At 40.9% G+C, this 15,423-nt stretch overlaps 2 protein-coding genes across 3 annotated transcripts; both read left to right on the plus strand.

Annotated features, from left to right (window-relative positions):
- The first annotated feature begins 244 nt into the window (after nt 1-244).
- Nucleotides 245-7,564, plus strand: alg5 (ALG5 dolichyl-phosphate beta-glucosyltransferase). Its single transcript, XM_042092932.1, has 10 exons — nt 245-636; nt 912-1,083; nt 2,320-2,366; nt 2,995-3,063; nt 4,114-4,206; nt 4,524-4,637; nt 4,839-4,898; nt 5,007-5,158; nt 6,458-6,543; nt 6,961-7,564. Exons 1-10 carry the CDS (start codon nt 571-573, stop codon nt 7,074-7,076), a joined length of 975 nt encoding a protein of 324 aa, XP_041948866.1. The 5' UTR covers nt 245-570; the 3' UTR covers nt 7,077-7,564.
- A 720-nt stretch (nt 7,565-8,284) lies between these two features.
- On the plus strand, nt 8,285-15,266 carry smad9 (SMAD family member 9). Of its 2 annotated transcripts, none has more exons than XM_042092930.1 (7): nt 8,285-9,306; nt 10,427-11,002; nt 11,418-11,672; nt 12,248-12,352; nt 12,587-12,808; nt 13,916-14,172; nt 14,563-15,266. In XM_042092930.1, the coding sequence occupies exons 2-7, from the start codon at nt 10,591-10,593 to the stop codon at nt 14,704-14,706; spliced, it is 1,395 nt and encodes a 464-aa protein (XP_041948864.1). In that variant the 5' UTR covers nt 8,285-9,306; nt 10,427-10,590; the 3' UTR covers nt 14,707-15,266. The 2 variants fall into 2 exon arrangements, with proteins under 2 accessions (XP_041948864.1, XP_041948865.1); XM_042092931.1 differs by having other exon boundaries at nt 10,500-11,002.
- Nucleotides 15,267-15,423: the final 157 nt, after the last annotated feature.

Consider the following 15,423-nt stretch of genomic DNA (forward strand, 5'->3'; position numbering starts at 1 on the left):
TTGCGAAACATTGCTGATTTTTTAACTATCCTGATATGATGAGTAACAGCATGTTGCATAACCAACGTTGTATTTGATCGAAGTAGATATAATTTATCATGATTCATTTTACCAGACCTCGATACATTAAGGTACATTTGTGTATATTGTAGTGTAGGTAAATCTCCAAGCACTAGTGGTCGCAGTTCCCCTTGTGCTACAAAGTTTCCATCGTGCTCACCCTCTTGGCTGATAGCGATGATGTGGTTTGTCATGACATGATGGACTTCCGCATAGGTGTTTCTCTGTGAATGGAATGGAAGTGACTGCATAGCTGGCTTTCTCAAGTTTAATGTGAGCGTTTTAGAGATTCGCAGAGGTGGGAATAACCAACTATCAATTAGCTGGTAGTTTTTGTAGATATTTTTGTTTTTCAGCCTGTGTCGCCAATGAGTGTTTTTGAACCACTGAAAAAAACTTGCTAGCAGAAAGTGACTAGCCTATCTAGTCACTCGCTATTAGTTGATCAGTTGAATCTAGGTTGCTAGATTGCTGCCAATATTCACCACGGGTGTCTTTTTGGAATGGAGAATGGATTTTTGTCTTTGTGAATTAGTTCAATGTCTGGTTTCGTTGGCAGCGCTTGTTTTACTGTTGGTAAGTGTTTCTACTCTTGATTAGTAGGCTACCTCCCCTCAGCCAGATTAAACATTTGTCTTACCTTTAACCACAAAATGTTGTCTCTTGGAAACATATTGTACTAAATCATGAGGTAAACTTTAAGTTGGTTTATATGGGTTAAACAATGTGTGAGTAGACTATTTCAAGGAATAGAAATTAATCATTGGGAAGTATCAGAACTCTCCAACAGTGCATGTCAGAGGTCATCCTCAGTGTAAACAATGAACTGTCTTGCTTCATTTGAACTACAGGTTGTAGTTATAGCGCACGTCAGTGCCTCTGGAATGGTTGATTTAGGTCGTCATGAGAAGGAGAAATATTTCCTCACTGCCCAGGGGAAGGAGGAGAGCTTCCCCAGCCTGTTTGACCCTCATTCACTGGAGCTGTCAATCGTAGTACCCTCTTACAATGAGGAACAAAGATGTAAGTTACCTTACTCGGTGTAAGTTACCTTAGGTGTGACAAAACCTTGTTCATCATATTATGGTTCATCATTATGGATCATTCATATATTCATTCATGGCACTGTTTGTGCAACCTGTTTGGTTGGTTTCAATATAAGCCTCTGTAAGCCCTTTGTAGTGCTGGTAGCAACTGTTGTTTTAGCATAAAACTCAACTGTAAAATGATGAAAATTCTCAGAGACAGTTCTCATGAATCAAAATACTATATTTTTTATCTCTTCTGTAAGGAATATATCTGCAGCATATTTTTTTATTGGTTATAATCAGTGCCGGACATTACTTGAGTACCATTACTCAATTACTGTACTTAAGTCGCTTTTTATGTATCTGTACTTTACTTGAGTATTTAAATTTTGTTAAACTTTTTACTTTTACTCCGGTAAATTTCTAGGCCAAATATCTTACTTTTTACTCGACTACATTTTGTGACCGCTGAAGTTCCTTTTGGAAAAAAGACTGTCCAAATACATGTGTACTTACAACATGTGTTGTATTTTCTATTAAGTGAGCTAGGCTTTAAATAATGGTGTTGCCTAACCTATGTTATTGTTATATCCACAATTTACTGTACCTTGTTGACCCCTTGATCATAACTAGCCTCATGACGCCATCGAGCAAATGCTGATAGACAATAATAGACAATGATAGTGTCAAATTGTCTATCATTGTATATCTATCTATCAAACACAAAAGGGAACGTCTTGATTTGGTCCGAAAGTGTAAAGCATTCAACAAAGCAAAAAGTGATTACTTGGAAGTATCTAAGATCAGATATCACATTAGTTTGTTTTTACATACAACAATTATTAGTTGAATTTGTCCTTGAATGAAGGAGAAAGGCTCTGCCTATGTCTGTGCCGAATAATTTCAACAAAAGTAAATGCAACTGTTAGTTATACATTTCAGGACTTTTACTTTCGATACTTAAGTACATTTGAAGGCAAGTACTTCTGTACTTTCACTCAAGTGGAAATGTAAAAGGAGGACTTCTACTTTTACTAGAGTAACATTTGACCATGTGTATCTCTACTTTCACTCAAGTACAGGATTTGTGTACTTCGTCCACCACTGGTTATAATTCTTATACCTTCTTGTATAAGATGTTTTCTCATCTTCACATATATAGCCAACCACATGTAGGTTATTTTAATGTTATCTTTTTCACTTGTATATTTGCCTGTGCTCCTTTTTGTAGTGCCTGTGATGATGGAGGAGACTATGGAGTACTTGGAGAAAAGACAGGTGTGTATACTGGCTCTCTTAAAGGTGCAGTCAGGGATTACGCAGGAAGTGGTGTTTGTTTATGTTTATATTGAAATTTATTAGCAGACACTTTTGTGCAGAAAAATGTACATTATATTTTAATCAAGGACCAAATGAAACGCAGCAGAGAGGTAGCTCACCCCCTACCTTGAGTATTCCCAGAGAAATTAAATGCAGGGTTTCGTTTTTGTTTGGGGGACAGGCTGCCCCCACTTTTTGTTTCCAGTTTTCGGAGCCTGGGCTGCCTACAGAGACCAGTTTCTTTTACAGTGTACTCACAGAATGGGCAGCTTTAGTGGTCATGAGGAGATGATTGCTGAATGTGACAAAAAATGTTATGGCTTTAAATTGCGTAAAATCCCTGACTGCACCTTGACAGCAGTGCACAAGAGGATAACTTGTATAGTCTGTCTAATCATAATTAGGCTATGAACAACCAAGACCTTGCTGTTTATATGTAAGCAGATCTTGTGTGAATTTGAAAAGAATCTGCCCTTGGGGGAACCTGGGGAGAAACATGTTATGCATCTTCCCAACTTTAGGGGGCAGTAATGCACAGAAAACAAGTGGCATGTAGTTCATTTTCATTTTCCATGTGTCTTTGCAGAAGCAGAAGCCTACCTTTTCTTATGAAGTCATTATTGTTGATGATGGCAGCAAAGACAAGACATCCAAGGTACAAGATTGCATTCTGTTATTCAGTATTGATGGGAAATGTTGAAAAACAGTGTTCACAGATAGTAGATTCAGAAGTCAATTGCCTTTTATGTGGGTAGTATCCATGTTTTAGTTAAATATATGGGTCATTCCCTGTCAAATCACACAGAATCCAGAAAACACGGTTGCTGGACCGTCTCAGACTTTGCTCAAAGTTTGTCTACCTAATATTTACGTCCCAAAACTAAGACCTGTACAATATTTTTGTTAATTCATTTTTGTATAATTTTGACACTCCCTTATAAATCCCTTATCTTGGAGGCCATGTTTGGGCACATATATCTTAAAAAGTATTATTCCTAGCCTGTCCAGACTTAGTAGGATGGAAGACAAACAGGTTCTCAGTATGACTGGACCATTAAACGTGTGTACATCGTCCATTAGTTTTATATAAGGCCCTAGATTTGGAACAAAGTGCAAAACTGGTGGTATTGAGAGTCTTGTAAACTATTTTTTTGTACCAACATGGCATCAATCAGTATTTTGTTAGCAAACACAATACTTTATTCATGTTGAGGCAATATGTGAGGCCTTCACAACAAATGCACATTAATATATTAAATATAAAATGAGATGTGGTTGCATTTTGGTAAATTTCATAGGACTAAGATGGTATGTGGTATAGCTAGTAGGATCATGAAAGTCAATGTGGGAATAGCTCAAGTTATAGTCATTTTGTGTATAAAGTGCCAATGATGTACCATGTTTAAGTCATAGATAAAAACACTTACCGGTACTTGGTACGGTGCAGCAACAGTCTTATCTGATTTGACACAGAATATCCCATATCTTAATTATCAAAGGATGCACACTTTACGAGGCACTTCAAATCTCAGTAAGTATGCAAGTAAAATCAATGGTGTTGTCATTCATTATTGCTAGAGTGTATGTAAAAATGGCATTGCCTTTAATGGGAACTGTCTATTAACCATGACTAAGAGAAATTTAATTTATTCATTTATTCAAATTCATGACTCATTGTTTAATTCAAATACTCATTATTTTTAAGGTTGCCTTAGGTTACACAGAGAAGTATGGCGCAGACAAAGTGAGAGTCTTAACTCTGGTGAAGAACCGTGGCAAGGGTGGAGCAGTCAGAATGGTAATGTAGCTCTATACTTTCTATATGTTTACTTCTGTAGAATATTATAGCACACTACCTTATGATTGTTGTTATAATGATGGTATTCTTACACATCAAACATCTTGACAGTCACATACACCCTCCTTTGCTGTGTAAGAATGGACCATTCTAGAAGGTCAGAGACATAAATACAGACATGGCTCATGTCATACTTGTCACAACAGTTGACTTGTTGTATTAAAACAAATGTCATTGAGCTTACCAGGAGTGAGGAAACCCAAAGGTTCTTGCTGTGAAGTAACTCCGAGCCGTGTTTACGATGTTCTGTCTCCTAGGGAACTCTCAGCTCCCGTGGCAAACTTATCCTCATGGCCGACGCCGATGGGGCCACCAAATTTGAAGACCTTGAGAAGGTGGAGGCAGGCTTAAAGGACCTCAGTCCCAAGCCTGTATGTGTGCTAAACCCATTAAGTAACCATTTAAAGACTATATGCTGAGAAGAATTTTAAAGAATTTACAAAAAGACTACACTTTAGAGGATTTAAGCCTCGGATATAATGTGAGATATGGTTCCTCCAGTTATTTCCGTGTGCTCTCCTGCCACTGTGACCGTGCTCTTCCTTGTTTTAACATGCTGATGTTTATTGCAGGATAATATGGCCATAGCCTGTGGATCCAGAGCCCACTTAGAGGAGAAGTCGGTTGCTCAGGTAAACACCACTTAACATTTCTCCAGCCCTGCTCATTTGCTTCCTCCCGCTGCATTGTTTGTAGCCTTTTATCTGTAATACGGTCTGCTTTGTTCTGCCCTGTTGCAGCGGTCCATGTTCCGCACATTCCTGATGTATGGGTTCCACTTCCTGGTCTGGTTCTTCTGTGTGAGGGGGATCAGGGACACACAGTGTGGTTTCAAGCTCTTCACACGAGAGGCAGCCTTGAAAACGTTCTGCAGTCTGCATGTAGAACGCTGGTATGCCATCTCTGTTCATCAGCATTTGCACATAACTCCTATACAAACTGATGTTATGAATAGTTAACATCATTATACAGTTAAATGTTTAGTTGCAAGAAAACAAAAACTATGGAAAGCAACAATTTGCCAATTTTTGAGTTATGTTTGAAGGAGCAGCTAGTTTAGGTATCATCTTCAAACTCATTTTGATGGTATATGTGGCCATGCGAGGAACACCTGAATACACCCATCATTCATGCCATCTCCAACAATAATGGCAAAAGCTGACAGTCAACATGTTAGCAAGCTTTTACCAGTGTTACAGTTTTTCTCAGTCGCTTTGGTGCATTTCTGGAATCATAATGCAGATTTGCACAACAGTTAGTACAATACTCAATTAGGCCTAGTGCAAACTGCACCGCATAGTGGATAACCTGCAAAAGCTTTAGTTTATGCCTCAAAAGCAAATGTATACCAAAAAAACGGTCAGTGCAATCAAAATGACTATTCATGATGTCATTGTTTATGTCTAGATAGTCAAACTGTTTTGTTTTGTTGTCAATATCACAGTTTACTCTTTAAGTATTTTCTAATGGGCAATGTGCAAGGCAGCACTATTTTCTATTTCAAAACTACAAAGTTATGTGTGGAGGGGGTTCATATCAAGACAATGGATATGTTTCAAAATTGTTTCTGTTGACAATACATTGTAACAGTATAAAGTAAACAAAGGCTTTTACAGCAGTGTGCAAATTAAAAATGACCAATATACAGTAAAACACCCCTGGGTCAGAACTGTGCACTTACATCTTTCTATACATCCTGACGTTCCTGTCTGTCAGGTGACATATATTTATATATGCTAGACAGACTGTGACACAAGCGATGAAATAAGGCCAATTTGTTTTCTGGGGTAGGACTATTCAGCAGGGAACCAGTAGTGCATTTTGAACAACATGACATTAGCCATTGAAAATGTAAAAAAAAAAAAACAGCAGACATTTGTACAAAATCAGTTGCATGGATATATGAAAGAATGGCTATTTTTTCAAAATGAGGAGAAACTGCTACAGTGATGTGCACAAGTGATAAGATGATATGTAGTTTGAACAATCAGTTTTGAGAATTACCATTCTGATATGAAAAATGTGCCAAAGCAACTGAGAAAAACTGTAAATAGGCTGTTGGTGGTGGTATGGTGGTGTAGTTGATCTCATTTAAGTATTTCCTACTGAAAGGCTTTGGAGATTAGAGATTTCTCTCCATGTTATTTAGTTATGTGTGGACTTAGATTATTTTCTGTGATTCCTTTTAAAGGGCTTTTGATGTTGAACTTTTGTACATTGCCCAGTGCTTCAAAATACCAATAGCAGAGGTGGCTGTTAATTGGACAGAGATTGAAGGTGAGTTTGAAACGGGTTAACTTTTTTAAATGTATGCTGCTTCTATTTTGTCTGTAACTTTGCAAATTATTTTGGTCTGTTTAGGCACATTTTGAGGAAATATGGTTATGGTAAAGCAGATTATTAGAAAATAAGTTTCCACAACAATAAAGTAAAATAGAGTTAAAAAGAACTGAAGTTAAATTATCCTAAAAAGTATTGCTGTGTAAATGTCAGTCCAAAGGGGTATTCCAAGTATGTGATTCATAAGAAATGGCTCTACGGTTTTGTTTTCACTTGTGGTTGTTTGTTGTCACTTATTCTGATTAAATTACACAAGTTTGTCACGAAACCACACACTTGCAATACCCCCTGGTAATCACCTGCAGTGGGGTTTTTTTTTGTGTGTTTTATGTTCTATGGTCAATTTCTTGTCAGGATCAAAATTGGTACCCTTCTGGAGTTGGCTGCAGATGGGCAGAGACCTCATCTTCATCAGACTGCGTTATATCACTGGTGCCTGGAGGCTTGAGTCTCCTAGAAAGACCCAGTAGAGCCCCTGCCCTTAATTCATGCTAATTCACAAGCAGATGTTTGTGAGTTGCACCAAGGTATCATGTTTGGTGACAGCCACAAATTACATGCACTGTATTTTCAGTCAGTGAACAGTTACTTTTTATGTGTCAAACACTGACACTGTAGAGCTTGTTATGAGATCATAATTTTTGTATGTTTTTCCTTACTGTCTTTTTTGAAGGGTTAGAAATGTAGAATGTTTTGATTGGTGAAAGACCAAATGCAATCTGCCAAATAATAAACAATAAAAGCTGAAATGTGGGAAATGTTGGTCTTTCAATGTCTTCACCTTAAAGGTGCAGTTAGCGATCATATGTAATTTCAAGCCCATAACATTTTTTGTCACATTCAGTAAACAACATCTCACAATCCGCTAGCTGCCCATCCCTTGAGTACACTGTCAAAAAAGAAAGGTCTCTGCAGGCAGCTCAGGCTCAGAAAACTGAAATAAACAACAATGAAAAACTTTATGGAGTTTCGCTGGGTATTCTGAGGGCAGCGGTGAGCTACCTCTCTGTTTTGATTTGTTTGGTCCTTGATTAAAGTACAGTGTATGTTGTTTTGGACAAAAGTGTCTGCTAAGAAATTGAAATATATAAACATAAACCAACGTGGTCCTGCACAATGGCTGACTGCACCGACAACAATTGTATCCTTGCAATCCTTGTGATCTATATATATATATATATATATATATATAATTTATTTACTTTTTTATTTACTTTTTTTTAATGGCCATGTTAGTGACTGTGAAATATGTGATGCAACTTTTGGAATGCTAAGGGAAGTTCATCTCTTGAAGTACAGTTACAGTTCTTGAATCCAAATTAAATCTCCCTGTTAACTTCTATTAGACCAGTCTGAGGTCTGGCAAAGATTAAGGGCCTGTTAATGTAGATCACTTTGTGGACTGCTGCGTACCGTGGGGAGTACATCCTGTTTGCCCCGTCCTCCTCCTCTCCAGTCAGTCTGTCTGAGGAAGCTATCCCTCCACACCCCCTCCCTCTCTGTCTCTGGCCGGTTTGAAATTGCAGTTTGTGCACTTGTTTGTGTAACGTTAGACTGTTGGCATTCTATTCATCTGGAGGTTATTTTTGAAATGATGAAACCTAAAACTACACAGGTATATATAAAAAAAAAATATATATAGCCTACCTTCGTTTACAAAGGTGGGTTAGTAGCCTATTATACCGCCACCGTGGAATCTTTTTTAGCCTACTTCCACCTTTGTGCGAACGAATCAACTAATAACTCTAATCCAACAATGAGATGACACGTCACATCACAAATGTTTGCCCACATTATTGTATTGTTAGGTCCCCTCGGTGTAGCTGTAAACTGTGAAAATGTCAAACTCCTAGACTTTCTGTCGCCATTCAGGCTTGCGTCATTAACTGGACCACTCTGCGCACATACAATCAAACTGTATCCCTCCGCAATGAACGGGACTAGAAATTAAGCGATCGATGATTTCTGGCTCGTCGCCAAAGCCAGTGACCGGGTCAAATTGAGTGTGGTTAAATGGGGAAAAGACCGTGAACCCCTTGCTGGTTGTCTAGCGCTGACATTACACCGAAGACAGTTGCAGGTTTAGATAACTATCTATTATACACCTGATTTCCCCTTTTATCTTACCGCTGTTGAGAATAACCACGTCTTTAACATGGACTGTAAAAAATAGGTCTTTAACTGGCACCAATGTGTAGATCCGTCTAGCGTAAATCGTTGTTTCCCCCCAGGCACCTGTAATAGGCAAACAAGTTTGTTGGTGGTGGTTGCATTAATGCGTTGTTGGGAATAGCCTAGTTTTTATAGTGTGTACACGTTTTTATTATAGACAGCTCAGCTCAAACAATTCAACTGAGCAGGTGTATTTTTTTACATTTAGAACTCGTGGCAGAAGGCGAATAATACCTTTATTACAAGACTAACGCTGCCTCTTTGTAAAGAAGTAGCTGAACCTGGCTATTTGTGTGTGGATATACTGAACAAGAATTGACGCACGCCTAACTATCACACCGCGTCTGCCATTCTGGGAACGTTCCAGCGCAGCGGATGAATTCCGCACAAAGGCGGAGAGGCTCCCGTCTGGCTGACGCCGGTTTATGCGACTGGAGCGTCTCCGTCTCCCTGCAAACATACGCGGTACACCTCTGGGCAGACATAGGGATTCTGAAAGTGAAGACTGTCAAGTTGGAGAAACGTGAGGTAAGAAATAAACTGACGTTTCCATTTCCTTTATCCATATCATGTTCTTTAGTTGGAGAAAGACGTGAAAATATATTTTTTATTGTTAAGGTAATTTTAATGATTCTGGCACTGCCCTGAGCTAGTAATATGACTTTATTTGTCTCGTTATGTGGGTGTCACGTGACTTATATCTTAACTTATTTTGCTACTTTTATTCCAAAACTTCAAGGACTGGGTTATCTTGTGGAAGCTTAAAGCGCGTGTGACTACAGCCTATATTGTCTGTCAATGACATGCGCGCAGTCTCAGATAGCGTTGGGAATTATATAGCCTACCTGTATGGAGAAGTTATCTTATAGCATTTTACTTTGACGATGAGCATGAACAGTCTTAAAAACCTTTAGTAAACCTTAACAATGCAAGAGCTTGTTTCCAGGCAGCCTATGATACAGCATTAGGTGATTATGCCTATCTCGGCTCGTAGACTTGGTGACGCCAGTTTCATAAAGACGAAAACAAGAATGGAACAAAAGTATGTCGCACTGAACTTTAACGCCCTCCTCTTACCAACAGAATACATTGAGGCTACTGTCCTGCTGTTGTAGACTATAGCACAGGAACGTTTGGAAATAACGAAGATTTCACGAGTCATGCAACTCACGACTAAATAACTGTCACGTTTTGCTCAGCTGGTTTGGTTTTATTTGTTTGGTTTTTTAAGAGTATTTAAGGCATAGTCTTATGCAGGAGTTTAGATGCCATGAGTCCATGCGGTCATTGCTGGAGCTGCCCGTGTTTGTGGTTATATATATTTTTTAAAGGGAGAAAATAATCTGCCCAACACTGATTTATTTATCAAGTCACTGATGAATGACGGGCAGAATTTGAAGACACTATTTCTTTACTTGTTAAGGAGATGGCATGCAAATAGTTATGTGTTTTAAAAGCTGACAATATTGGAGACACTCAGAAAAGTAAGAATCTTGGCCTGGTCGTGTATATCTCCTGATGTGAAGAGTTATTTTGATGAAGGTCAAAAAAGAAGGTCAAAATGTCGGATCATGTTTTAATGGTAACTGATAAGTAATTAACTTTATCATCAGTTTTGTGAAAAATATTTATGATTTTTTTCCTCCAGATATTTCCTGGAAAAAAATTATTCCCTGCTCTCATTCATCTCTCACCTGCTGTTTTGTGGATCCCTGGAACAGGCAACCTCTTTTGCTGCAGAGTTCAAACACTCCTCTGGCCTTCCTGCCATTTTGACTGTGTCCCCTGCGGACAGACTGCACAACCACAACCATGCACTCCACCACATCCATCACCTCACTTTTCTCCTTCACCAGCCCGGCTGTGAAGCGCCTCCTGGGCTGGAAGCAGGGCGACGAGGAGGAGAAGTGGGCCGAGAAGGCCGTAGACTCCCTGGTCAAGAAACTCAAGAAGAAGAAAGGGGCCATGGAGGAGCTGGAGAGAGCGCTGAGCTGCCCGGGGCAGCCCACGAAATGTGTGACCATTCCACGCTCGCTGGACGGAAGGCTTCAGGTGTCACACCGAAAGGGCCTCCCTCACGTCATCTATTGCCGCGTGTGGCGTTGGCCTGACTTGCAGTCTCACCACGAGCTGAAGGCCTTGGACTGCTGCGAGTTCCCCTTCGGCTCCAAGCAGAAGGACATCTGCATCAACCCATACCACTATCGACGTGTTGAAACACCAGGTAATGTCACTACTCCATAGCCACTCTTGGACACCAAAAGATCTTTGAGATGCCTCATGTGTATACTGGAGGAATATGTCTGCCCACTCACTCCTGCCTTGATGTATAGAAAATGTGACCTATGGAATAGATATCCTTATTCTAAAATGTTGATGTTCACGAGTTACATTTGAAAGTAAAGCACAAAATATAGATACAAGAGATGTTGCATCGTAACATGTTGCATATGGAGGACATGTTTGTATGTTGTGTTCTGGTATTACTGGCATGAAGCTCTAAAGGCTAACTCCTTTAGGAAAATATGGCTCTCAAAAGTGCATGACACCAGCCCCTACCCCCCCCCCCCCCCCCCCCCCCCCCCCCCCCACCCCTTTTTGTACCCCTGACCAATGCCCTTTTTTGTCTTCTATGCCAGTGTTGCCACCAGTGCTCGTGCCTCGGCACAGCGAGTTCAACCCGCAGCATAGCTTACTGGCCAAGTTCCGCAACGCCTCCATTCACAACGAGCCCCTCATGCCCCAGAACGCCACTTACCCCGAGTCCTTTCCCACAATGCCGTGCAACTCCTTCTCCTCCCCCTCTGGGTCGCTCACACAGTCGCCCAATGCCGCCAGCTACCCGGACTCTCCCAGCAGTGCCACCGACCCTGGGAGCCCCTACCACATCACTGGTAAGCCTCTCCTCCAAGTGTCCAAACTCTACATGTGGCAACAATTTAACATGATTAATATATATATTTACTTAACCTCGTAGCACTGTAGTCTTAATTTGCTTGTCATTATGAACAGATCATTTATAAGAATGACATGTGAAGTTCATGGAGTCAAGTGCATGTGTGTAGCTGTGTCAGAAGCTTGGTGATGCTTATTTGTCATATTTTTGCAGCTGTTGATGCTAAAGTGATGTGACCACAGAGATTGACAGTTACTGTCATGCTGTCTTAAACTGATGATACACAAGCCAACTTTTTGAACAATGTTGCTGGGCAGTGTTCCTGAGTATTGCTGTTCTGGTACATTCCTTTTGATTTGGGCAACCTTTTTTGTCTGGAGAACTTTAGTCATCAGTAGGCAAATTGTCATGATCATCCAAGCAGATCTCATGGAACCAGCTGTGTGGTTTCCTAAAAAACATTTCTCATCACCTTTCCCAGAAACTTGTTTTGCCTCTCCTTTACATGTCCTTGTGTGATGTCATTCCTTCACTAGGCCTCTTATTTTAAATATCTCTATACCACCCAAACAGCAGAGACTCCTCCTCCTCCCTACTCCATGATGGAGACTATCACTCCGGAGGATGTGAAGCCGGATGAGAATCCCAACAAGCTCGTCTTCTCCGCCCCACACAGAGGTAGGACTCAGTTCTCCACTCTTTAGTTTTGCTCACAGAGCTGCAGCTGGTGATCCTGGTTCTGTACTTGCGTGATCCCTCACTTCCATGTACATGCTGGCAGACTCTTTGATGAATTGCTGATGTTAAATCTGAGGTTCTCTCTCAATTCCTAACATTTTAAGTGTGTCTGACGGCTGTTTCTACTATTCGGTGAGTGATGCTATGTCTGACTTGTGAACTCTGACCTCGCAGACATGCGGCCAGTGTGCTACGAGGAGCCTGAGTACTGGTGCTCTGTGGCCTACTACGAGCTGAACAACCGCGTGGGTGAGACCTTCCACGCCTCGTCCCGCAGCATCCTGGTGGACGGCTTCACCGACCCGTCCAATAACAAGAACCGCTTCTGCCTCGGCCTGCTCTCCAATGTCAACCGCAACTCCACGATAGAGCACACGCGCCGGCACATAGGCAAAGGTGTGTCTGCCCAAGTTGACCTTGTGAATGTTGTTTGGCTCTGTCTATTTTTGAGGGGAGGGTGGGGGCTACTTCAAAAAGAATAAATAAACTGACACAGATGGAAAATATTCTCGAACTCATTATCTGAGTCCTTGGATTGTAGAATATGCTTTTTTTTACCTCATTATTATTGCAAATAGGGTACAGAGAAAGGAAAGGGGAAGAGGAAAAAAAGAAATAGTTGTCTGTCACGCTTTGTGTGGCGCCAGTCCACACTGGCCTGTCGACGCCACATTTAAGGAGCCCCGTTAGACTGAGAAACTCCAGACTATCCAAATGTTGGCTTTTCTCGCAGTGTTAGATCTTGGCCCCTGTGCCAGGGCTGGGTAAAGATAAAACGTTGCCACGGGAGACGGCAGTGACAGTAAGAATCGCCCTCCCCGGGGGGGGCTTTGGCAGGAGGGAAGCCAAGTTTGCATTTCGTCCGCAAGCTTGAGCCCCTTTCTGTGGATCGAAGCCAGGAAGAGTGACATAAGCCAGACGGTCCGCGCTCACGGAGAATGGGTGCCATTAAGGTTTCCGCTTGGCAAGCGATGAAAAAGCAAAGTGAGGTTTGTAAATAATAAATTGATTAAAGACATCTACTAGATTTACCGTCTCATTTCCACTCTGCTACAGAGAGCTCGAGAAGGTCAGATGCATTTTTTTCCTGTTTTGCGGTTGTGGTCATAAATCTGTTCAAGCCACTTTGAAATATTAGGACCAGATTTATTTTTTTCTTTCAAACTTGTAAAACCTCAAAGCTTTACTTCAACATGATGGCATTTCAGCATTCCTGTTGACTAGCTGTGTTATCTGTTTTTTTCCTGATAGTGATTTATTTATTGAAAATGAATGTTTGAAATCTTCTGTAGCTTATATAATTGTTTTGTATGTCACTTAGATTTAAATAAAGTCCTGGCTCCTTAGTTATTCTTGGTTATTTTTAAGAGGCAAGACACAACTTTTCATCTGCCATTTCAATGTGATATATTGTTAGGGACTGTAAAAAGTTGTTTAGCATAATTATAAATGTATGTAGTTCCATTCTTTACATTCTGATTGTTCCTTTTGTTTTACCTGTAGGTGTCCATCTTTACTATGTGGGTGGAGAGGTGTATGCGGAATGCCTGAGTGACAGCAGCATCTTTGTGCAGAGTCGGAACTGCAACTACCAGCACGGTTTCCATGCAACAACTGTCTGTAAGATCCCCAGCGGCTGCAGCCTGAAGATCTTCAACAACCAGCTGTTTGCCCAGTTGCTCTCCCAGTCTGTCAACCACGGCTTTGAGGTGGTCTACGAACTGACCAAGATGTGCACCATCCGCATGAGCTTCGTCAAGGTATTGGAGACAAACATCAAACGTTGTGCCCTCAGTGATCTCTGAAAGTGGTCACTGTTATACTGTTAGAGGTCATCTAATCTGAGAATTGGGCCGTGCATGCAGTTTTTGTTTCTTTGGGAGGAGTTCTGAAAGACATGCCAGTGTGTGTAGCTGTGCTTACTGGGCATGCTGTACTGATTTTTGGCTTGCTGCTGGAAGGCTCAACTGCCAAAACACTAATGGTCCTTACTATCTAATTACAGTGGTCTAAAATGCGATTTGTCAGACCTAACGTTCCAGTGTGCATGTGCTGGATATATATCTGTAGATATTCTTCAGCCAGTTATACAGACAGTTCAGACAGTTATTGTTCCATGAGTCAACTGGATATCTCCTGTTATCTCCTAGGGTTGGGGTGCAGAGTACCACCGCCAGGATGTCACCAGCACCCCTTGCTGGATCGAAATCCACCTTCACGGACCTTTGCAGTGGTTAGACAAGGTCCTGACCCAGATGGGCTCCCCACACAATCCCATCTCCTCCGTGTCATGACAAGCAAAAGTGCAGGGGGGGGGCTGAGAAGCCATCGGCATTGTGTTGTTTTATAGCAAGCACATTACCCTGTCTTGAGTGGAGCATGTAGTGTGGGTATTTGTGGTGGACACAATCAAGATATTTGAAGTATCATATTTCAGAACTGTATTGCTCTCTGAGACTGAAATACGGTTCCTCTCAAATACGGAAAAATGCACTAAATTTAGGTCTGTGACCACTTCACTGTCAAAGTCAATTCATGTTCATTTCAGTTACGCGAGACAACAAAAGTTAAACTGACTGATATTCCAAAACAGTTGTAGAATAGCTTTTGAAAAGCTTTCTGTTTTATTTTTAAATAATTTTTACTTCTGGCTTGAAATTCGCTGTATGTGCAATGCAGTCAATGAACACTCCAAGAGCCTGGAGACGGATGGGATCATTACATAGGTACTAAAACTCCTGGTATTTTGTTAGATGGTGCTTGTGTTGGTTACATTACTGAGCTGCAACCTGTGTAACATTTCATGTATTTGTTTTGTTGGATTGTTTTTAATATATAAAGTTCATTTCTTCAACGGAGTTTCTATCTTTTTGAAGCAAGCCCCCCCCCCCCCCCCTCCCTGTCAAGTCTGACTACTGAGCCAATGAAATTCTATCCACTCTCCCAGTAAGGTCAGCACTTAATAGGACAGACTGGAGCAGCTAGTCAGATACCAACACAATGCAGTCAAT

Source organism: Alosa sapidissima, chromosome 5 (assembly GCF_018492685.1).
Source record: "Alosa sapidissima isolate fAloSap1 chromosome 5, fAloSap1.pri, whole genome shotgun sequence".
Lineage (NCBI taxonomy): Eukaryota > Metazoa > Chordata > Actinopteri > Clupeiformes > Clupeidae > Alosa > Alosa sapidissima.